The sequence below is a fragment of the Aulonocara stuartgranti genome (assembly GCF_965226115.1).
Source record: "Aulonocara stuartgranti genome assembly, chromosome: 6".
Lineage (NCBI taxonomy): Eukaryota > Metazoa > Chordata > Actinopteri > Cichliformes > Cichlidae > Aulonocara > Aulonocara stuartgranti.
This window is the reverse complement of record NC_138944.1, coordinates 26767966-26792576: the sequence shown is the minus strand read 5'-3', so window position 1 is coordinate 26792576 and position 24611 is coordinate 26767966. Positions and strand designations below refer to the sequence as shown.

The window sequence follows — 24611 nt, the reverse complement described above, 5'->3', positions numbered from 1 at the left end:
GTGAGAATTTTTGCTGTTTTTATTTGGTTAAGTTCCTGGCACTGTATACTGTAGAGGATGTTTTATTTCAAAATTCTCTTGCACTTAAACACCAAAAGAACAATCTGTAATACCTGACACGGTGTTTACCACAGATAAGCTTTTCAATTTGAAAAAAGAAAAAAAGACTGCATCTTTGGTGCAGACGCTTTAATTTATTATGGCTGTAGTAGTTTTTGGCTTTCCAGGTTTCTCTTATCTATACAGTAGCATTCAGTCTCTCAGTGTCACACACACTTTATCTGTCAACCTACATTTTGAAGCTAATGACTTCTGGGAGCCAGATGCTACCGTTTAACGAAAAAAGCGTGGAGCGCTAAGTCAGGTAACACTAGGTAGCTAGGTTAGCATGCTGCATTCATAGACGGTATAAAATATGCACATATGGCCATAGTAACTATGTACCTGTTGTTTCTGACGTGCAGCTTTGAAGCCGTGAGAGTAGCGTTATTACAGTCACCATCTACAGTATGAAACTACAAAAGGGGGGGCATGATACTGTAAGAGCACTTGCTCATTGGCTAACAAATTGTCAAGCATAAGTCATTAGCCAATGAGTATAGTATATATAATACTCAACGTTAGCTTCATTTTCCTGCTCTGGAGGTTGGTCGTTAGTAGCTTCTGTCTTTGTTCTTTAATGTCAATGGGCAAACAGCTTATAGGTCCATAACCGCCACCCTTTGGCAATGCTAGCCTTATACAAACAAGGGGGAACATGCACTATATTTTTGACAATAAACTGTTTGCCTTTTTTATTTGACAAACATTCTGAGAAATATATCCAAAATCACTTATAATTTTAAAATGATTGATTTAAAATAGGTTCAATCTTGTGTTTAGCTTGAACTGAATGTTTTTTTTTTTACCTTTCATTTCCCTTTCCTGTGCCTCATCATCACTCATCATCATCCCCGGAAGTGGCTGGCCATAAAAGGTGACATGAGCGCCTGCTCTGAAAGGGCAGCCACATGCACCACTGCAAATCTTTCACCTTATTAAATATAGATCTATAGTCAACTACACCTGTGAAGCCAGTCTCACCTGAGCCAAGGTTACAATGACTGATGCTATTTTTAACTTCTTGTTTTGAACAGGAAATTGGGATCCCATGCGTGTTACAAGTTGTGTAAGTGCAGTGATGATGTATGCTGATAACAGTGGGTAAAAACAGTGTCCCTTGATTTTTCAGCCACTCACACCCTCCCACTCTTCATCAATGTAGCTTGCCATCACCAGTGTGTGAATGGGTGGATGACTGGATATGTAAAGCGCTTTGGGGTCCTTAGGGACTAGTAAAGCGCTATATAAATACAGGCCATTTACCATTTATATTGTCTCTGCACACAGCAAGCACACATCTCTTTGTGCAACATGTGAAATAGACTTTGGCATTAGAGCAAGTCCGGGTACTGGGCAGTGATGGCCAGGTGCATCTGGTGCATGATAGAGATGCAAGAGGTAAATATGCTTGATTTGCTGAATCATGTAATTACACCTGCACCGCTGAGCTCCTCGTATTTCTTTTTTCATGAAAACAGTATTAAGTGAAATCATTCAGCTATTCTGTTTCCTCTTCGTTAAAGCCTGTCTGGTCAAGTTTCACTTTGTTTGAAATGAGAAATCAGAGAGTATTTGTTTTCTGTTTGTCACGCTGCTTAAAACATTTCATAGCATAACAGCAGGAACAAGGTGAGACAGCTTCACAAACATGACACGCGATACTTCTTTATCTTCGCTGCAGATGCTCGCCGAATGTGAATAAAGTTACAGAGTGAGAGTCGGAAGACTTAGGCATCTGTTGGTTTTAGGTTTTAAGGGCTGACCTTGATCAAAGATCAACTGGGTGTCGGATTAAACTGTGGTTAGGGTTGTTGTCATGCAGAGATTAGCCGAGAGTGAGATTAGTCAGCACAAGCATATGTGTACCTTTGATGATTCACTTTAGGTTCTCCTTTTTTGCAGTAGTTTTTCTTTTTTTTAATGTGAGAACCTAATTGCACTATGTCCGTCAGCAGGTGTTGCATTGTTCATCCAGAGACCATCTGGGCCTGTAATCCTTCGGAGATGAACACCAACATTGTGTGTGTGTGTGTGTGTGTGTTCATCTGTACCAAATGTATGGGACCTTTTGTACTTGTGAAGTCCGAATTGTTAAGTTGACCTTTTAGGGAGTAAACATTTATAATGAGCAGGCTCAGTGCTCCTGGACAAACTGTAGACATGATTCTTTGAACTATTCATTGTATCCGCTTACAGTTTTGGTTAATGTGCATTAGCTTATTGTCTTGGAGAAGAAAAAAGAAACACAAAACTGTGAAATATGGAAACTTTTCTAACCGACTACCTTGTTGAACTGCTCCTAGGTGCATAGAAGTCTAAAGAAAATATGTGAGGTTTCACTGTTGTTGTTTCTTCTATCCATATACAATCATTACCTGATTGGCTCCTGATTGTTGCTGTCTGGAGCAGTTTGACTAAGTGGCTGAAAGCAGGCAGGAAGGAGACTCCGAGCAGTTCGTAAGACTGCTCTTCTGCTGTTGAACCTGTCAGATGCTATAGAAACGCTGACTGACTGGAGAGGAGCTCACAGCAGCCGACATGCAGAATGTAAGCTGTGGTGTTAACCACCTGGATCTCGGCCAACCCCAGACTTGGTTTTGGCTCCTGTGCACAGCCAGCTTCTTGAGGTTGAGGTTTCATACCCTGTGACTTTAGTGAGCCGCTTGACTATTAGCTCTACATACAATAAAGCCCCTAAATAGATCCACTTGACAGCCCCATTGCTAACTCTGTCTCTCAGTATATATCTTAATGTACTATGGCTTGTGTGTGCAGCGTTTCCCCTTGTATATACACTGGACTCCCTGTCTGCTCATCTGACACGTTTGTCCTGGCAGAATTGTAAATGACTGGTGGGTGTTAAGGATGATCACATGTGACAGCCAATGCATAGGGTTGCTGGCAACATGTGTTAGCGCCAGTGTACATTAACCTACATTCAGAGTGAGGCCTTTTTGAATCACTAGGGAAAGGAAAAGGTCATCTCTTGAATAAAATATTCTGGCACATTTCATTTCTCTGCACTCACAAGCTCAGTTCTTTTACATTTACATGCTTTAGAGTTGAAATGCCAACCTTTGGCCTATGATATACTTTCATTTTATTCAGTAGACCCTTCTTGCTCACAGGAAGGTCAATGTAAACAGGAGTCAGCTGCGTACTAACTGTTGCTAGAAAGTGGAGAACAGAGGTTAATGAGTTTGTGGCATGGAGGTGGCTCAGGTCAGGGCTGATCCCTTAAAGATAATCTCCCTGTCTAGGGATTTGTTTTTCTCATTTGTCCTAGGGCCTCTAAGCTGAGTTTGGAGGTCACTTCCTGTGCAGGCAACGGGGCCCAAATCTGGCTATAGACAAATAGTACGTAAGGAGCCAGGTACTGCTCAGAGTTGGTGGAAGAGAGAGTGAGAGAGAGCACAGTAAGCAGGAAATAAAGCTGAAACATGAACATCAAGGGAGGTCGGGGCTAGAGTTTATTCATGCCACTGAAATCAAAGGATTTGCTTCTGTAACAAAACCAGATTTATCAGCGTGACTTTGAAGTGGTCCATTTGTGTTTTCCTTCGTGGCAGTGAGTTTGATTCAAGTCATTCCCGAGCCGTGCTTCACAAAGGTGACGAAAACAACTTCCCCTTTGTGTATTTAGTTAGATTTAAGCCAACTGTCCTGCTTATTTTTGCAGTTATCACATAGGTTTAGGTTGGGGAGGGAAATGCGAGTTCGGGTTCTAATCGTGGAATTTCATGTTCCTTTGTGTGCTGAACATTTTGTGTTTATCACTGGCCCCTTGTTTGCATTGTTTCTCAATTTCCCATATCTGGAAGTCAACCTGATGCCCAACAATGAAGTTTCTCAACATGTCAGCCGAATTGTGTTCCCAGCTGTTTTGTGGCTGTTTTCCGATTCCAGTCCAGAGCAGCTTTGAAAACTGGCAGCTCAAAAACAGAAAATTAGCGAAGCAGCAACAGATTGGTGTGAGGAGCACGTGAGGAACTTAAGCTCTCCAGTGCTTTAAAGACAATGTTGCGGGACTCGAGGAGGTGGTTTGCCAAAGCTGCTGCAGAGCTCAGCAAATGAGTAGTAGGATTGTTTTGTTTGAATGAATTCAGCATAGTAAAAGCTGTTGCCTTTTTTTCTGTTGCGGGGTTATTGAAAAATACATTTTACAGGTTTCTGAAGGCGAGTCCACTCAAGTCTGAAAAAGAACACTCCAAGTGGAGAAAGTTTTTAAGATGTGGGACTTGCACCCAAACTTCTGCTCATCCGTTGTCCGTATACATCATTTCTAAGGCAGGGGATGCAAGATGCATCTAAATTAAGTTTCTTGCAGTCCTGGATCTCTTTGGCCTGGTTCAAGCTTTGCACATTACCCCATGAACTCGGTGGACTGCGTGTGGTCAAATGAATGAGTGGGTGTGCTGACCCCTTGAACTCTATAGGAACTGTCTAGTTTTCGTGTAGCATTATGTAAAGATGAAATTTATCACAGCTACACTAAACTTTTAATGTAGAGTTTGAAAAGTATGGAAAGCATGCACACGAATATTCATTAGCAGCTCACCAAGGCTCACAAAGACTTTAAGCGTAACATATCACGCTCGTTTTTTTATTCTGGGACTCCACAATTGTGGCTTTGCATGATTCCGTTCAAGACTCTTTATTTTCATTATGCAAGCATAATGAAATTATGAAATTAAGCAATACTCCCTCACATGGCACATAAAAAGACTTCGATAACATAAATATAGTGACATAATATGAATACAAATACAACGAGACTTAATATTGGATGATGTATATACCTCAGGGTTGCTATCGTGTGAAGGTGAGCAGTAGAAAGTGAGTTGTTTTGCATATTATAAAATGATTCACAGTTTATTCTTAAAAAAGTCCTTACCTATTCAGTGTATTTAAATACATTTTTTAACGTAATGTAAAGTGATCTTGCGATACAGAGAAAAAAATTCCCTCAAGTAAGCGCTTGGCGACAAAAATCTTAACAGAAATAAACCGCAGAGCAAACCAAGCTCAGGAAGGCTCTCCATCTGCCTCAACCAGTCTGGGTGAGAGGAGAGTGGAAAAGAGAGAAAAGATTATTTAACTCATTCTGCCTGTTATGCAGCTCCTGAGTTGAGCCTCTGCCTGGAAAGAGGCAATATTAGGGCTCCTTAGGCCATCGTTTCTAAAGGTCAGCTTTATTCTGATTGGTCAACTTCAGGAAGCCAGCCAAGGGGCAGCACCTTAACCCCGTGAACGCTAACTCATCCTTTGGTTGGTGTGAAGGTTCTTAAAAAAAACCACTATGCAGCTATCCATCCATCTTCTTAACCGCTTGTCCGGTTCAGGCTTGTGGGAGGGCTGCAGCCTATTCCAGCTGTCATAGTGCAAAAGGCAGATTATAGCCTGGATAAGTTGCCAGTCTATCTAACATGCAGAGAAAGACCACCATTCAACACTCACGGCCAATTCAGAGTGAACATTTAACCTAAAACGCATGCCTTTGGACTGTGGGAGGAAGCCGGAGTCACCGGAGGAAATCCACGCAAGCACAGGGAAGAACTTGCAAGCTCCACGCAGAAAGGCCCCGGCCAGCTGGCGGATTTGAACCCAGGACCTCGCTGCTGTGAGGCGACAGCGCTAAGCCCTGCAACCAAGTAATATATTTTCACTTACTTGAGTGGAAACTGGCAACTTCTCAAACCCACCCATAAACGTTCAAGCCTGATCTGAGTGAGCAGCACAAATATTCACAGTAACAAAGACGACAGCAGCACATCTCAGCTCGGTAAACAAAACATTCGCTACCTGATGCACGAAATATTTGCCCTGTGCTGTAAATAGGTGTAAGTGTGGAAAATGTGCTTAAATGTCATCTCCTATCCTAAAACATGAAAGGTAATGTAGCTAGTAAAATGTTTTTGTTTGTTTTTTTTCTCCTGTTGTCACCAAACAAACGTATGGTAGCACCACACACCGACAGTTATTTGCATGCTGGGATAATTTAATTGCTTATAATACAACTTAGATTATGAATACAAGAAGATCACCATATAAAGAAATGTGTGGCAAGATCAGAGTAGCCTGAAGCCTGAGCTTTTGGTTCAGGAGAAGTACTCAGAAATTTGGATACCTAAAATAAAAGGTGCAACATAAAAAGCATGAATGAAGTTTTGGGCATCCGCTGGCTTCCCAGTGTCTAATTTTATACTGGATGCATGCGATCAGTCCCTCTCTGTCCTCAGCAGGCACGAATTACAGGAGTTTCCAGCCATGATAATCCTCCTCACCAGATAATAACAGCCTGCCACATCTTTCTGAGATTCATGCCCGCATGCTTTACCACTTAGCCAAAATATCTCAGGTGATTAATTTCATTCAATGCGGGTGACGGTGAGGAATTAAGATGAGGTTGAAATGCTCAACGGCTCCGGCCACTCTAAACCCGGTGAGTTATCCTCCCGCTGCTCTAAAGGTACCCACTGCTTGTGTAAAAACAAAGCCTCTGGGCCCTTCAGCTGCAGCTGCACGCTAAAGAAAAGGTTAAAGTTGGGCCAAAAAAAGCGCCTGTGATGTTTGTAAGTTGTTTATGGAATTTGAAAACAGGTACAGCTTCAGACATGTTGAGTCCAAACTGGATACTGTGTAGATCAGAACGATAGCGTCGTCTGTAACCTCCCGTCGACCAAGGCGGTGTGAACGCCTTAAGAGGGCGGCGTGTCTGCGTGCGTGTGTGCATTTCTACGCCTTTGTTTACAGTCAAAACAGTGGATTTCTAAAAGGAAGATAAATGTGATTTCGCTGTCATGGGTAAGGTCACCTAAAGTTTGCGGGAATAATCCATGGAGGCGAGACAACATGACAGCTTTGGGTTTAACATGAGGAATGCAAACACGGCTGACATAATACATATTATTTGCTGTTGCTATACTCACATAAGCCCTGTAGTTTGACTCTTTGTCAATTGTAATGTAACAAGAAAAAAGTAAAGGCAATAAACATTCACAGGTGTGCTAAACATCTTAAGGCTGATTCCTCTTTCTTAACCAAAAGCAGCAGTCAGAGTAGATTATACTGTAACCTTAACACATGTGTAACACAAGCCTAGCAAAGAGGAAATCTCATATTTCTGTATGCTCAGGTACTCTCTGCCCAATGCCAGGGTCACCTTCACCAGGAAAAATAAATCCCTTGTGGCTCATTAACACTACCCATAAGACCTCTCTCCCTTTGAGAGGCGGCGAGTGGGTGTCAGCCTAATGTTTATACTGTCTGCTCATGGTTATGTAAGCCATTTCGTCCTCTTTCTAACTAATCTACCTTTACCTTTCCCAACATGCCAAGTTATGCGTTACATAAATATTCTTTGAACTGGTCTAGCTTAAGGTTTTTCAGCATGCCAGGGTGTGTATTACATAAATATTGTAGGCCAGACTGTAGAGAGGTACTGTACCGTGGAAGCTGTTTTTTCTTTTCCCTTTTTTCTCTTTCCAGAGTCAAGGATGCTTCTCTTTCATGAAGGGCAGGTTCAGGGAGGCCGTGGCACTTAATCAGCCTCTAGAATGAGCGAGTCAGTGCGTTTATCTTTACAGTAGGCGGCCGGCTGTACAGCGGTGTAAACACAGTTCAGCACACACGCGTGTGTTTGTGTGCGACAGGCGGTGTAACATGCGTGATGAGGACATTGTTTCTCTGTATAACAGTGCCCTGTCTGTGGTTCACTCGCTTGTTTACTGACGCTGTCATGCTAATGTACTTACAGCATGCGGGTCACAGGGTTCATTTCTAACCACGAAGCCTCGCTGCCGTCCATCATAAAGCCGTTTCGTGCCCAGTTATTCACCCATAATGATGTTATCTTGATAAAGCCAGAATAACTGGACTTCCTCTATATGTCTCCCTCGTTCGTTAGTTTTCTTCAACGGCGTGGTTTCTATAGCAACTAATTGTTTTTGTTATGCCTTAGTCAAATGATTGCTGCCCCTTTGTTGTGACCTGTATTGACCTTTTTTATGGCTATCGGAGGATTTGCACTAGGGCCAAAGAAGACTCCTTGATAAAAAAAAGAGAGACCAGCTGTGAGTGACTGCAGTCATTATCAGTTTTCCGGGTTCTGATAAATCTGTGGCTAAAATGACCATCCTTCCTGGCTGTAGCTCTTAATGACTGAGCATTCCTGCTGCAGCTGAGAGAGGGTGGAGATATTTGAACCATTTGAAGAATGCTCTCAGTGTGACATCCGAATTACTCGTAAAAAAAACCCCTACAAAAAAAACACGAGGCCAATTTGAGCAACATCTGTCCTGTGGTTTGGTCTTCACACAGTTTGGTGGGCGCAGTGGGCTTTTCTCAGCCTTCAAGATAACATGCTTCTTTTCATTTTTGGCTTTTTCATTAATATCTTCCCCAAGCAGCACGTTGGTCTGATAAGGAGGGAGCAAGAGCAAGTAGAAGACACACATTTCTGTTTGTACATTTTGGTGGGAAGAATCGGGCATTGTGTACTCGTACTCATCTGGGCCCTCATGGGAAATACACAGCAACTAAATCAGTTGTTAGCTTTGTGTGTTATCTTTTAAGATGAAAGGACACTGAAAACAATGAAACTGCTGCCCTGGGGTTTCAGTTAGAAGGGGAAAAAAAGCAACTGGAGCGAAGAATGAGACCTTTGATCTGTGCAGTCAGTCCCATTGAGTTAGTCTGAGACTGTACCCAGAAATAGAGAAGACAGGGGTCAAGAAAAGAAAAGAAAAGAAAAAGGCCCCGTTCCCGGTTCACAGCAGTTGCCTGCAGAAGTTTCTGCAGAAACAATCATCCTGTGCATTGTTTTAGAACTATTATTAGGGCTACCCTCCCAAAAAAAGAACATCTGTACTAAGTCACCATTAACTCTGCTTTCTGACTCCGTTTTTTTTGTCTTCATTCAAGATGAAATGTGACACGAGGCTGTGGGAATTAACATTTTAGACATCTAGCTTTAACAAGACATTTCACCAAGTTGCACATCATCATTCAAGTTTCATCAAAGCAGACATAAACTGTGACCACTTAATATTTCAAGCCACTAAATTGGCAGGCCAAAAAAAAGGAAATTCATTCATTTGTTGTGTTCTTGTGGCCCAGTAGTCAAAGATAGACACACAAAATATAACCACTATATCCCCATTTTGGTTTCAGCTAGGGGCCATAATTGCATTTACTGTAAGCTTATAAAAAATTGTTACAAAATTGCTAATATTCTTTGTATATGCTGCACGTGTAAACTGTAGGCTGCTAAAAGCGGCTGATTTGGGAATGTCTGGCTGCTCGTTTTTGGTTCTGGGCTACTGGCAGACGTTGGTGCACAGTCACTGCAGCCTGGCCTGTCTGCTCTGGTTTCATAAGCAGAGAGAGCAAATGACCTATATACTTCTCTGAGGGAGGGGAAGTCACCTTGTTGGTGGACCAGCAGGCAGGCAGGCTGGCACGCAGCGACAAGGCTTTAATGTGCAGCACTATTAAAAGGTTGACCACTGACTCGATATTAGAGGCATACTTTAGAGAGACCTCTCATCTGCTCCTCGTGTTGCTCTTGGCCGTGAAACTTTCCAGGGCTGTTTTTCTTGGATTGGATTGTCTTCCCCTTAATGCAGTTTGGTGATGGTGTGAAAAGGCCAATGTATGGGGGGAATATTCTGCATATAAACATGCTGGAAACACATCTTGATACGTATTCGATTTGTGCACGCACACTTGCACTCACATTAAGCTGAAACCGTGAGGCCCGCTGCCAGAAAGATCAAGTCAGACAAACACCTCACCAGAGACTCCTCTAAGCGTCCTAACAAATTGAATGTGTGTGTAGATGGACAAGAGGGAATTAGATCAGTGGTCCTGATTGTATCTGAGTGTGCTGTTGCTGTACCCCTTTCCAGCTCGTCCCCTGGAGGAAATGCGTGTGCATGAGAGAAAGAGACTGGGAAAGAGACAGAGAAAAGGGGAGGGGGGAGAGAGAGAAAGAGAGCGCTTGGCAGCTGGTTTGATGAAGGATGTACGGAGAATGTTAACCAGACAATCACCTTGCATCTTATTGATTGAGATGGAAGAGAGGTAATTAGCACAGAAAAGAAGGGGAAGCTGAGGCCACTTTCAATGTTTTGATACAAGGTGTTCTCTCTTTGTACCAATCTACATATTGTGTTCTTTGTGTGTGTTTGAGCATGAAGGGAAACGTTTTGTTAAAGGTTATAGTGAATGTCCTGATTTTTTTTTTCTGCTGTGTCTAGACGTGACAAAAACTTTTGTGCACGTAGAACGTAAATGTTAACCGGTTCACTCTATAGTACAGCTGTGCTGGTGGTTACTACAAGACAGCTGATTAATGTAGACCCGTTCCAGTTTTACTCAAACTATCAAATCTGCAGAACAAAGAGCAACACCTAAAACTCATTAGATTGAAATTTTATATTAAAATACTGTGAATTCAATACATATATAAGACAGGACTTTTTTTTTAGTTTGAAAATATAGTTTGTGGTCTTTTGCGAACTGGATAGGGTTTTTAAATGAGACTAAATGATGGGAAAAAATGTTAGTGTTACTTCATTGATAATACACAGTTGCCCGTGGTGACGATATATATCAGATTTATGGAAATGTTTCTTCTATCAGAAGAGATTTGGGTCTAGAACGCCACCTCGTGAATCAGTCCATCAGTATTTACAGATGTAAACTTATTTTTTTTAAAAAGTTACATCCAATTTAGAATCACTAATTAGCTTCTACCGTCTCGATTCTCGATCTTTTATCCAACATCTTCCTGGAATGGTCCACATTTAGGCTTGGCAGACAGAAACATTATATAAAAATAATGATCTTTCTTCAGGTGGAAACTGACAGCACACATCAGGTTTTACCAGTGACACTCCTCGCCATGACCCTCATGGTCTCATTTTCAGGAGTGGGTAAACTGCAAGTCTTAACTAATTCTCCCATTTAACAGCGCATTAGTAAGAACATACTGTTTATCCTGCGATTTAATGAGCCTGTAATGGCAGGAATCAGTCAGTGGTAAAAGAAGTAAATGATGCCAGAGTAAACAACGCCTTAGATCAGCAGACTCATCACTCGTGTTGTCTTGCCTGTTTGTTGCGTTGTTTCGAGTAAATTCAACACGTCATGCTATTTACAGTACAGCACACGTCAGTGCTGAATCACACCTGCGATCTTTGGCCTTGAACTCGATATATAGTTTTACCTATAACACAGTAGGGCTTTTGTTCCACCGTGGTTTTTGACATTTTAGTCCACCTCTGAACTCTTTTTCCAGTCCGGTTTCATGCCAGAGAAGAGGTGTTTTGGATCCCACTTAAATTTGACACCCTGCTCTGTTTCTCTCTGCTTATTGAATTTAAATAATCTCCTCTATAATTCTTTCAGTGTCATCCTGGTAAGCTTGGAGAAACCATAAATCCGAGGAGCGTAAAGCCCTCCTCTCCCGGTTGGCAGACATTTTTATGGCTAGCCACATTGTGCTGCTACTGTCAGTGGGTTGTAAAAACCCAAGAATGTTTCACAGTGCGCATCATGCCGTAATGCAGATGGGAAGGGGACAGTCAGCCCTGGTTTTATTGTTGACTTTTGAGTATTCCTTGTTAATTTATGCCTCGTCTGAAGAACTCTTATGTGTGTCCTTTCAGCTCGCCACTGAGACAACCGTCCTCGACGGCCAAAGTGTGCCTGGTTTGTGGAGATGAGGCATCAGGTTGTCACTACGGCGTCGTAACATGCGGAAGCTGCAAGGTCTTCTTCAAAAGAGCTGTGGAAGGTATGGCATCGTCCCACGTTTAGATGAGATGTCACTGGCTTGAGCTTAAAACCCTGCAGATTAAGCAAACACAAGGGAGTGCAAGAAAACATTACCACCTCTCTGACAAGATAATAAGTAAAACAGCAAGCAAATCAAGAAACATATCGACCAGTTGATAGCACACACAGTATGCAGCATAAGAAACACACAGCGAGTACAGGAAACAGGCAAACAGAGAGATTGGTACAAGCCAAGTACACAATAACCGCATTTGTGGCAACACAAAAAATAATGAACAAGTAATTGGCTGAATCTAGGTATGGAGCCATTATCTTTTGATTGCTCTTTTGGAACAACATTGATGATTAGTTGACGTCAGTGTTTTTGTATCTGCAGCATATGCAGCCTTATGTGTTTTCAAATTGGCGAATGTGTTTCTTAATTGATGTTCTAGAAATTCTACTGCAACTGTCCTTTGAAGCACCGCTCCTCTCTAAAACAGAAATAAGGATCATTATTAGGTTATTTACATTATTATGTAAATAACAAAATAACTTAAAGCAAAAATTGGGAAACGTAAAATCTGAAGTCTTTATATTAAGGGCCATCAGTCAAACAATACTGTTTGCTCTGGGTCTAAACAGAGCGTGTTGTGTGTGACGTCTTCTTTTGCGCATTGAGGGTTCACACTAGAGCGCGTTTGCTGTCGCATTTTATTTGTAGTGTGAACAAGCAGACAAAAAAAAAAATCGGATTTGATCCAAAAATCGGAATTGAGCATTAAGACCTGCAGTGTGAACGTAGCCTCAGACGCTAGTTCCGTTTGCCTCTTTTCGTTGCTGTGCTTTGGACTCTCATATTTTTTATACAGGAAAAAAAGAAAAGACACATTAATACTGTTCTATTACGTTGCAGGAATTTCTAATTAATTATTTCACTCAATATCAGATAAATGAAGAGAATCGCTTTAACTGACAATTACAACTCTCAGACTTATTGGCCAATATTCTGCTTATTTGGAGGATCTTATACCAGAGTGATATGCTATGAAGGACACTAACAAAACTTCAAACCCAGTCTGAAATAATAGGTATGACATCGATGGTAACCATCTTTCTTTGTTAAGCCGTGCTTTCTGTTTCACGCATCATGTGACTCTTCTTCTACGCAAGACTATCCTTATGAGTGTCGCCTACTTCAATCAGAGATACTGTTAAATGGTGATGACAAAGTGGTGAAATTAAAATTCAACAAATTCTGTAAGGTACACAAAATATAACAGTAAAATGCAACACACAACAAATAAGATGGAAATTAGACCAGAAAAGTGCATTCAGCCATTCACACCTATTCACACCAGCTTGTTTTCTATGCTGAAGTGCTTTTATCTAATGTTCACTCACATTCAGAGCAACTTGGGTACTTTGACATGTAGACTGGAGCAGTCATGGATTGAACCGCCAACATTCCGATTAGAAGATGACCTCCTATACCTCCTGAGCGACAGCCACCCCATCCATTCATTCTCCTCCGCTTATCCAATTCAGGGTTTCGTGGGGCGAGCTGAAGCCTATCCTAGCTTTCACAGTACGAGAGGTGGGTACACCCTGGACAGTCGCAGGGCTAACAGAGCGAGACAGACGACCATTTGCACTCACATTCACACCTATAAGCAATTTAGAGTCAACAACTAACCTAACCCCACTAACTGCATAACCCTGCCAGGTTATGTGTCCAGCACAAGTTACCACGGTGATTTATCCAGGTAAAAAGACGGATGACTTTAATCTCACGTTGTAATGTGCCTCTTATGTTAGGTAGGAGCTGGGGAAAATGTTAATGAGAAAAATGGTATAAGTCATTTTCAGATGTAACAACAACATTTTAAAGAGCTCACTTAAACAAGGACATGGTGGCAAGTTGCTCTTTCCACACATTCAGCACACTGTACTTTGCAAGAATTATTACCCATAGTTGCTTTTTAAAATTTCCACCATACTGTTGCATCTATGCAACAAACTACTGTTTAATCTCACTAGACCATCTGTTTATTTATTCCTAAAATATCATTAAAATGACCAAAATTAGGCATTACATTTATAGAGTGAGTCATCGGGGAAGAAAAAAGCAATTCAGTAGGTTAGTCTCCAGCAGCAGCCCTTTATGTTATATTTAGCTTGGGGAAAATCAGCACCAGTCATAATGTGCTTTTCATGTTGTGCCTGTTGCCTGAGGCTTTGGCCTAACTCATTTAGATGAGTGTTTGAATGCAAAACACACTTTTACAGACCCAGTGAAGGCGGGGGGGAAAAACAGGAGCAAACAAGGCTGCTAGCCAGCCAGCCGTCAGGCCCTCTAGGTGTTTTCCTGACCATTGAAGGAATTGCATTCATTCCCAATCAAATCATGCCTTAATTTGATGATATTTACACACCGTCATTACGTAGAGACCTAAAACCAGATTATGTGTCTGGGGTTATCGAATCAGACGTGCCGTTGTTCTTGCTTCAAGCCTGTCTGGCACAACGCCGGCGGCAGACACTCAAGATCGGATTTTGTGCGGGAGCGCTAGTCAGGTGAGGCACCGGAAAGTGCTCACTTCTCTTTGTAATTACGGTGCTAAAACCGTATTTTTTGCTCTTATAAAAACACAGAAAAGGCTTCAGTGATTGCATAATGCCTTTCAAATTTAACACGGTGATCCTTACATTCATATTTTCTCAATATTCAGTATTTCTCGGGGGGGGGGGGGGGGGGGGGGGATTTCCTCTTGATTCTGCACAACCAAAAAAAGAAAAAAGGCAACTGTGCAAACTATGAAAGCAACCCCTAGAGTGGTGTTATGTCATCAAGTTTGCATGAGACATGTGAGCTTTTACCTTACTTTACCCCCCTCAATAGCTACTGCTGCCGCTGCTGAGGTGGATGGAGAGCGAAGCAAAGGATGAAAATAGTGAGAGAAGGATTTTGCAAAGGGAGGAGAGATAGAGGACGGTGAAACGGATACAGCGAGGGAGGAGGGGGAGGAAGGACAAAGAAAAAGTCAGACGCAGATCGAGATAAAGAGAGGAGGAGCTGGGAGTAAGTAACATGGAGAGGGATGGAAAATGATGTGTCAGCAGCGAGTGCCGGAGAGGTGTAAGTCAGGACGTGAGGAGACGTTTCACTCCGCCCCTCTCCCAGTATTTCCTCCTCCTTCTCCTCCTCTTTTCTCTCAAAGTTAAAAACTTAGACTTGGCATGGGAGATATAAAAGAAGACTGCAGAGAGTGGGCATCTGTACAAGGGGAATAATCCAGCCCATGCTTAATTTCTTTTGGCACGGCCTGCCTCGGGGGACACAAGTTTTCGGTCGGCTGTAGCTCATTAGACGACTAACTGGCTCACAGCCCTTACTACAGAGCTAGCATTCTGAAGCCATCAACAAATCAGATGATATTCTGTGATTGTGAAGAGTCTGGTTTTCTCTTTACTCGAGTCATATAGGTCATTGCTAGGTAGCTTTTCTTCTCTTTTTTAACATCACTGGGCCTCAGCACGGTTATCCTTTTGAAGTCTACGTTTTAGATTTACATTTAGACCATCTGTTTGGAATATCTATTGGCCACATGGGCCCTTCACTGTCCAAATCTGTTCACTTACAGTTCTCCTCAAGAGGACTAATATTCATTCCACTTAATGTTGTCATATCTACCAGAAGGTGCTGCCAACTGTACACTATAAAGTTTAGAACCATGAGCCTGTGAAATATATATTAATATTAAATTAGGTGTTGAGAACTCTCTGGCTCCCAGTTTGCCGAAGAAAAAAAAAAACAGCCCTCGGTTCATTCTTACCTCACAACATACAGTATGCATTAATATGATTTATTAAAATGTATTTATTATTATATATTAACATTAATTGCTCTAATTGCTAACGCTCACGGGATAAATGTATATCAGAGGCACTGCATGAGAAACACATGGCACTTACATAATCCCCAATAGCAATCAGTGGGAGAAGTCCATCACGCCAAAGCGGGCATTTTGCTGATTACTGGGAAACATATAAGCCAATCAAGTTGCTACATTAAAAGTTGTTTCTATTCGTAGTGCAGATGTAGATAAGTGCTCTTATCATTTGTCTTGACTTACTGTGTTAGTAGTGTGAGTTAGCAGGACATTTGTTCAAGCTCTTTGGTGGGATGAGGCATCAAAGCGCCACGAGATGCTGTGTTGGCAGTCGGGGTTGAGCCGTTAATTAAATCACAATGCCGTGTATTTGTGCTTATGTGGAGCAATTATAACCTGCGGGAGGAAAAAATAATCATTTTTTAAACTTGTTGAATTGGCTGTTGAAATTACAGCTATATCACTATTCATTTAGATAGTCCAAAATAACTCCCTGCTGGCTGCTGGTGGCAAAACGTCCTTTTAGAATACAGAGGGCAGCAACAACAACTTATTAGAGTACCTGCTGCTGCTGCCATTCATAGATTAGAACTACCCAACACAATGACTGATAAGCAAAATGATATTTAAACACTGTGGTATACAGTACTGTGAATTAAGCTCAAACTACACATTTTGCTTTCACTTTGGATTAGCCACCCAGCTGCATTAGCACCATTCACTCAGCATCATTTTTGTCCTTTTAACAACAGGATACCACTGGTGACATAAATCATGGTGACAATGTAAAACCAAGGGAAAAGGTTTGTCACACAGGCCTAGAGACTGGTCTGCAACCATATGACAAACACATGAAGCCTAGTTGTGGTTGTTTCGGTCACTGGTATATTACTTCAGCTGTAGTTTTAATGAAACAGAAAAGTGTGACACAAACCAGAAATGTGGAAGGTTCTCTTTCAATTAACATATTTCACAAGGCACAACTTTTACTTTGAAGGTAAACTTTCTCCACTTCTGGATTGTTCGCATCACACTTTCCCAAAATGCACTATTTGCAGACCAATGTGAAGAACTACAAGCAACCGTGGCAACCTGCTAGGAACCAAATCAACTGCTAAAAGTTTGTTTTAGTTAGGGGTTTTTTTTTGTTTTGTTTTTTTGGTGCAGTAACTTCTTTGCATCCGATTTCACGAAGCAAGAAACAGCAATTTCTGACTAACCAGTCGGGGAAAACATCTTTCCCTAGCAACCAGTGGTTGTATCACTTCCAATATGGCAGACAACTCTAGAGCAATGTGCGTATGACGCCTTGTGAGAAACCTCGATTTCATTTAGCTGTTTCTATCATTTGGCTGTTTCTTGTCCTGCTGTCTTGGACTGCAGTTGGCAATGACAGCCCTTCTTCTACAAATAAGATGTGCTGCAGAGATTCATTGTGAGCCTCGGGCCAGTTTAACTTGAACCTGACAAAGGTGGAAAGATAGTTCATGTGTCAGCACTGCAGAGCAGAACAGAGACTATATGGTTGGTTGCTGCAGTCAAAGCCAATAAGGTTGGAGTCTGTCCACGGGATCTTAATTTTTAATAATACACAAAAAGTATCTCAGTCTGTGGGAAAACTGCATTATTAAAACTACTGTACTCTGGATTATTCTGGCTAAAAGGCTGAAATAATGTTGGCATTTAGCCTGTAGAAACTGTCTACAAAGTGCAACACATAAAAAAATAAATAAAAAAAACCCCATCTCAGTAGTATTTAGTAACTACGTTCTCACACAGTGCTGTGACACCAATATTATCAGTACATAGATAAGCAATTACTACAAATAATCCAGTTTATCTTTTAGAGAATGGCAGCTATTGTTAGACATTTACTGTGTTTACCGTTACATCTGGCATGTTAATTGTCCGATAAATAAATATAGAATGACTTATGAAGCTCACAAGGCAGCTGTACTTATGTTATTGACTAAACTGTCATGCAAACCTGCAGTAAATGTCTTGCAGTTAACTCTTCAGGTTATGGATTAGTCCTGCGCTGCAGAAAACAACCCTCTGACATAAAACAGCGCTTTGTAAATATGTGCCATCGCTGCTAATGAAATGTGGAAATAGCTGAATGCATTCATATGTGCTTCTTTCCTGCTTTCACTCCTCTAAAGACAAGTTTGTTGATACAAGACAGCTGCACTCAATAAACGGCTCCATGTGGCGCATATTTGAAGCGTTCAGCGCCAACTTATTATTCGCATGTCATCAGTGGCTTGGCATGTCTGCTCCTCGTAATAATACCAGGTCATGCTTGGAGCTCACTAGCTGCTCTTACTGTTACTCTTTCTTTTTCTTTTTTTAACTTTGGGTTTACGTGATACACGAGAAATTACTCAACCTTGCTACGCCCTCATTCAGCTCTAAAAATCCGACTGGGCCGTGGTTTCCGTGGCGCTCGTGTCAATCTGAAAAACTCATTCTTCCTTGCCTCCTCAGAGGAAGAGGTCGTCTGAGGACACGTCTTGCCCGGTTTCTGTTTGGATTGACAGCTCTGCTGTCCAATCCCGTTGCTCAGCTCAGGCTCGGGGGGGAGGGAGAAAGGCCTCCCTGCAGTGCCTCCTCGGTGAATGCTTCAGGTTGTGTGTGAAGGAGCTCATGTAACGACGGCTGGAGTCAGTGTTGTCCCGATCTCACCTTCCCCACATCACACATCCTTTAATCAGAAACTGCATAGCAAAGACACAACCGGAGGCACAAGAGGAAAGAAATTCAGGTGTACGGCTCGGGGTAAAAATGACTTACTCTAAGCATGTGTGTCGCCCCGATTGCAAATAGACCTGTAATGATATTAGAAGGGATATCTTATTACACTATTAAATACTGTTAAATTATGCATTCTTTTAGGAATATTCATATACATAAACAATACATGAGGGCTACAAATTATTTTTTATATTAAAATTGTGCACTTGAACAACATCTTGCACTGCAGACATATTATATTCTTGTTTAAGTGGTTGTTCACTATGTTCTATTTAATGCCTCATTTTAGCAATAAAAACAACATACATAACACTGTCTACTGTCCTATAAAGCCTGTTGTGGCACTAACAACTACACCATATGTTTTGGTGCTTGTGTGATGATATAACTCGCACTACTTCCTCCATGCCATCAGTTCCTCTGGCCTAGGCTGACCTGCATGTCTCCCCAGCGGATATAATCTGACCTCCATCTCTTCCTACTCCCTGGTGATACCTTTGTTCTGTGACTTCAATGTGGGTTACACCTTTTGTGCTCAACCAAATAAGGGCCGCCAATCTGATGGGCTTTATCACTGTCTTCACTGGTAATTGTTTTTTCTTTTTTTCTTTTTAAAGATACAGCACTAAGGGAGTGGCGTTACGTTAGAAAGTGCTGCTGCAGATATGCTGCTCTCTTCATTAAAAATAGGTATACCACCACAATTATGCAAGAATGTCTTCATCCTTTGCAGAGGCGATCAGGATACTTATCAATTTGCAGAGAATTATTTTCAAAACATGCCTTAGATGACAGAAAGTTTTCACATAGTTATATTGCAAGAAAAAAATGCCTAAAAGCTGGGACCACTTGGCATCATAGATTTAGTAGTTTTAAATAAGAGCACAAACCTAATTGTGTAAAGCCTCATCCAACACAGCTGTTTGTGTGCTGTCCAAAGAAGCGGAGTAGCGATGCCATTGCAAGGCAGTGATTTGCATACTGCTGGCTCACTGGTGACAACAATTACATCTCTGTTTTTTTTGTTCGTTTTTTTTTTTGTGTTTGCTATTTTGGTATCTGTGTAATGATAGGTTGCATAAACACCAATGAACCGTGATCACAGAATTGGCCAAATGCTTTGCTGGTCAATAATTAAATTACTGTCGTCCACAATTGCGTTCTTTAGTTAAGTCCACAGCAACGGTACCCAGTGAAGAAGTGTGCGTCCACTGGCAAGTGTTCTTCGGTGCCGTTATCCATGTGCATCTGCATCTGTATTTGTGAGGTTATTGTCACAAACAGGGGTCTGACCACTTGTGTTTATTGGCTATTTAAATATGTCAGGTTAAAGGTTGTATTTTAGCAAAGGCCTGAAGCTGATTTTCGCTTTCGAGAGCAGCCGAACTGTAGCTTCCTGAGTGGCCAGAGTGCTGTAGGTCAATTGGAAAGAAAATTTCCTTCTTAGAAGAATTTCCTAGTAATGCATTGGTCCTTACATTCGTATTTTCTAAATATTTAATATTTCTCAGTTTTTATTATGGGAGTTTCCTCTTCATTCTGCACGAATCAAGAGGTAATTTAAAAGATAAACATGTTGCGCGAGTATATGTGAGCGCATGCACAGTGTGCATAAATAAATTCTCATGCTTGACACACACACACCTACACACAAACTCACACACAAAGTTGCACACGTATCCACCATCGGACTGCGACTTTGGCTGGCTCTTAAAGTGTGTTTCACTCTAACAATTATTAACAAGATTCACAGGAATGAGCCAAACAGTTGACACGAGGACTCCAGAGTTTCGGAACTGCCTTTCGGTCTGGCCTAAAGAGGCGCAAATGTGTGATTGTGTATACTGTAAACATGTGTGTGTGTGTGTGTGTGGATGAGGATGGGGGGGGGGGTGCAGGGAATGGGATGGCTGCGTTGTGTATCCTGTGTCGCAGTTTACTGTTTTTTAGAGCAAGAAAAATGGGCTTATGTAACGGTCATGTGATTTAGCCAGAAATAGTGGTGGGGCTACAGCTGCTGCCTCTCCTCCTGCAGCTCGGTTCCTTGGCTTTTGGCAGCAGCCAGACAGACACACTGCGCACTACTCCCGCTAGCTCAGAAAACAACTTCTACTCAGTCCTACACACAAATACAGATACTGTACTGTAGGTGCAACAAAATGCAATGCGCAGTAGCATTGTCGCTGGAGATAAACTGCATGTGAACGCCACACGGCGAGCTCCCGTACTAAAAGCATTGCAATCCACGACAGAAATTTTGCGTACTTTGAGAGAAACAAACAACTGACAACAAACGTGCAAGGGAAAATACGGAGCAATATGCACAGACATGCAAGCATTTGCATGCGCGCAACCATGTATGTGTTTGTGGGAGGGACACACAGTTTTAACATAAGCCCTGAGGGAGCTAAGCCTTATACTTAGGTCATTAGGGTCACAATGGCACACTGTACCACTCCACCCGGGTTGGGTTGTGATTTCAGTCCCTGTGTATGTGTGTGTGTGTGTGTTTATTTCTTTGTGGAATCAGATACAAGATTTGCATTATTTATTTATTTTATTTTTTGAAATTGCCAAGTGGAGCAGCTTTGGCTGTATGTGCATGTGTGCGCATGTGAGATAGTGAGAGTGAATGACTGTATGTGTGCATGTGCATGAGCCTGTCTGTGTGTGGGCGTATGGCGCTCTGAGGCTGGCGGACGTGTGGAAAAGGAGGGATGGAGACGCAGGCGTAGCGAAGGAGAAGAGTGGAGGAGGAGAGCGGAGCTGTACAGTGAAGAGCTAGTGGAGCGGAAGGAAGCTCTCTGAAATGGGAGATCATTGGGTTTAGCTCAGGGCTAGGCAGGAGGCAGGAGGGATTCTCGCCATGTTAGCATCACTGTCAGGAATAGTCTAGCTGCAGTCAGAGTCCTGGCTCCGGCGAATTCTAAAAACTCTCATGCTATTTACTGTCTAATGCACTATTAGTCATAGGTGAGAGCAGAATAATCACAATTTTAATCATTTTCACAGTCGTGAAAACCGATATTGCCACACATTTTTTTTACAGCTTACCTTGATGACCTACATTACAGTGGCTCACAGAGATCTGACATTACAATGAAACATTTCCTGCCATTCATGTAATTGGTTGTATATTTCCTGGAAAATGTTCAGAACTATTATCCTACCTCTATAAGTAAGCGGCTTCTATCTCCTGCTTCGCTTTTTTTTCTTCTAAGAAAAAACAAAAACAGACAAAAAAAAAAACCTGTTTTCTCCAAAACTTTGAAAATATCACTATTATTCTGTGTCAAGCTTCAGGATTGTCATCATCAAACTGACAGGGTCTTGTCTCCCTGTAGGTCAGCATAACTACCTGTGCGCTGGGAGAAACGACTGCATCATTGACAAGATCCGAAGGAAAAACTGTCCAGCGTGTCGTGTACGGAAGTGTCTCCAGGCTGGGATGAACCTAGGAGGTAAGGAGTCACATCCTCATTACACATTTGCCCGGTCACTTGTCTCAGATGTGGCATTTAAGTCAGCCTCTGTTTGCTTCATGGAAATTATAAATGTAGATCCGTATATAGTCACAAGAGGCCCTGGGATGCTGAGTCAGAGGATGTTTGTGTTTATATTATGTGTCTGAATATAATATGCATAATGCATCTACAGCAGGTGTAGCTCAACAATACTATATACAGTACAAGCTAAAAAAAAAAAAGAAGCCTGCAGACAAGTTGCAGCATTGTGTTATAAGGAAGTATGACACTGTATGTTAGCGGGGAAAATTTGTGTTTTATTTATTTATTTATTCTTTTAAGTGAAATGTATTCATTTTTTTTGCCACAGGCATATTCCAATTCAGGGTCACAGTGGAACGCGCAAAGCTAAAAGCACACTTGATAGATTTTCACTCCATTAGAGAGATTGAAATTACAAATGGTTTCCAATTCTACGCTCCCAAAGGGAAGTGAATTTCACCACAAATGTAAACACATAAAAAAAATACTCTGCTTAAAATTGTACAGACACATTTTAGGATTTTAGCAATTTACTAGATAAACAATGAAATATATGCATAAAGGCATATTGGATATTGTAAAAAGCACCTTAAAAATAGGATAAATAGTTTTAGGTTTACTAAACAATTGAATATTCACCAACTACTACTGAAGCCATGTAAAAGAAATTCTAGCTCTTATTATACTCTTTTTTTTAAAGGGATTTTTATAATACGATAACTTTTGATGGTATAAAAATGTTAACCTTCAGAATTACACCATAAGAATGGCCACTTGAATTGAACTCCTCAGAATAAGAGTGAAATGCCAAACGTTTTAAATGAGAGTACGACCTATTTTGTTATAAGGCCTATGATTTGAAGAGGTACATCCAATATTTGGGACAAAGTTTATCCAGCAAGCCGGCCAACCAACTCACAGTATAACAAAACTCACATAAACAGACACTGATTAGAAAAATCAATTTCGGAAAAGGATTTTAAGATCCATTTTCTGTCCTATAAACTTCTGGAAGCTTACTTTTCCACAGACAATTTAATTTGCCTCTATATATTTCAGGCAACAAAACAATATGAAATGGATGTAATAGTGAGTTGCTAGTGTATTATAGAAACAGAGCCCACTTTGTTTTGGTGTGTATTATGACGGTCTGAGAGCAGACACAATGTTCACTGTCTGTGAAGAACCGGGTATACGAGGATAATAAGTCTATAGGTGGATGCAGGGGTGAAGCTGGATTTTAAAGCAGAATACCAGAGTGAGATAGAAGCCACAGTATTATAAAGTGTTAGTCACATTAAACACTGCCCTTCAGCACAGCGAGTTCAGCACACATGGGACTGGAAAATGGCACCAAAAAAGTAGTCTGATTACAGATACCCTCCAGTAATTAGCCACATGTATCAGCACTCATAGCTTGAAGTAGTTTGAACAGCTTGAACACTCTCTTCGCTCTCTTCTTTCAGTATTTCTACGAGGTGTTGAAAAGCATCGTATGACCATGAGTCACAAATAAATAAAACTTAAGGTTGCCAGCAAGTGTATTTCTGAGTAGCAGCAGCGTAATCCATTGAAAGAGACTTCAGCTGTTTATACCTAATTACTGTATGCTGTGAAGACCAGTAAAGAAAGCTGACATGTTCCCAAAACTTAATAATAGACATATTTTTGTAATGCTCTTTTAATATCAGAATTTTATTTTTGTTTATTTGTTTTGTGAAGTTTGCCTTCCAGCCAACAAATATGATAATATTATTTCATGCTGTGTAAAGTGTAAGTAGTCCCTTTTATGAATATTTATTCCTACTGCCGCTATAGCATCATTTACAAGAGACATGGGATCTGTACCATGACGCATGTTCGATCTGGAAGTCATCTGCCTTCACTTTGGCTACCACTGGTTGTCCTGGCAACATTAAGCTAGTTATCGGCTGATTCTTTTAACTTGGAGCATCTCCGTGTGAAAGAGGCAGAGTTGACCAGAAGCAACATTATCAGAATCATGAGTGAAGGATGAGTTGCAGTGATTCGAGCAGATAAATCAGACCACAGATGGATAACCCCTTAATCATGCTCTATCGTACAGGCACCACCGAGTTAGTCAGTTCAGCCCACAGCTACAGTAAGTGCAAATATGTAGAAAGCAACTATAAAAAACAACAAATTAGCATCATTTTAAAGAACTTTAAGAAAAAAGTAATGGACTAGCTACATGAATTTAAAGCAGCTCATGCAAATTACACCAACCTAGTGAGAGTGGAGAGCACAAAGAAGTAGCAAATTTGGTAACTGTATCAAATATGTAATATTTATTATCGTTAAAACAAACCTGTAATACCACTGAAAATTTAGCTTATAGACATTTATTTATTAGCTAAAGAGTAGCAACAGCTTTATGTAGCTCAACAGTGGTTTATACATTTGGCAACAAGTGAAGCTCTGGTTTGATCCCAGGATGAGACAGAAATCAGGAAGGAGTCAGGAAGAGGGAAAAAAATCTGTCAAATGAAACATAGGGGAACTACCTGCTGTGGTAACCCCAACAGTTTTGTGAGGTGTCGTTGTAGACAGCATT

General features: G+C 41.2%; 1 protein-coding gene across 4 annotated transcripts in view; it reads left to right on the top strand.

Annotated features, from left to right (window-relative positions):
• The window catches only part of nr3c2 (nuclear receptor subfamily 3, group C, member 2), a 147241-nt gene that overhangs the window by 99422 nt on the left and 23208 nt on the right, over positions 1-24611 (top strand). For all 4 annotated transcript variants that reach the window (XM_082537109.1, XM_082537108.1, XM_082537107.1 and 1 more), the window contains 2 exons: positions 11775-11902; positions 21875-21991. In XM_082537109.1, coding sequence (XP_082393235.1) covers positions 11775-11902; positions 21875-21991 — 245 coding nt within the window. The remainder of the gene's footprint in view (positions 1-11774; positions 11903-21874; positions 21992-24611) is intronic.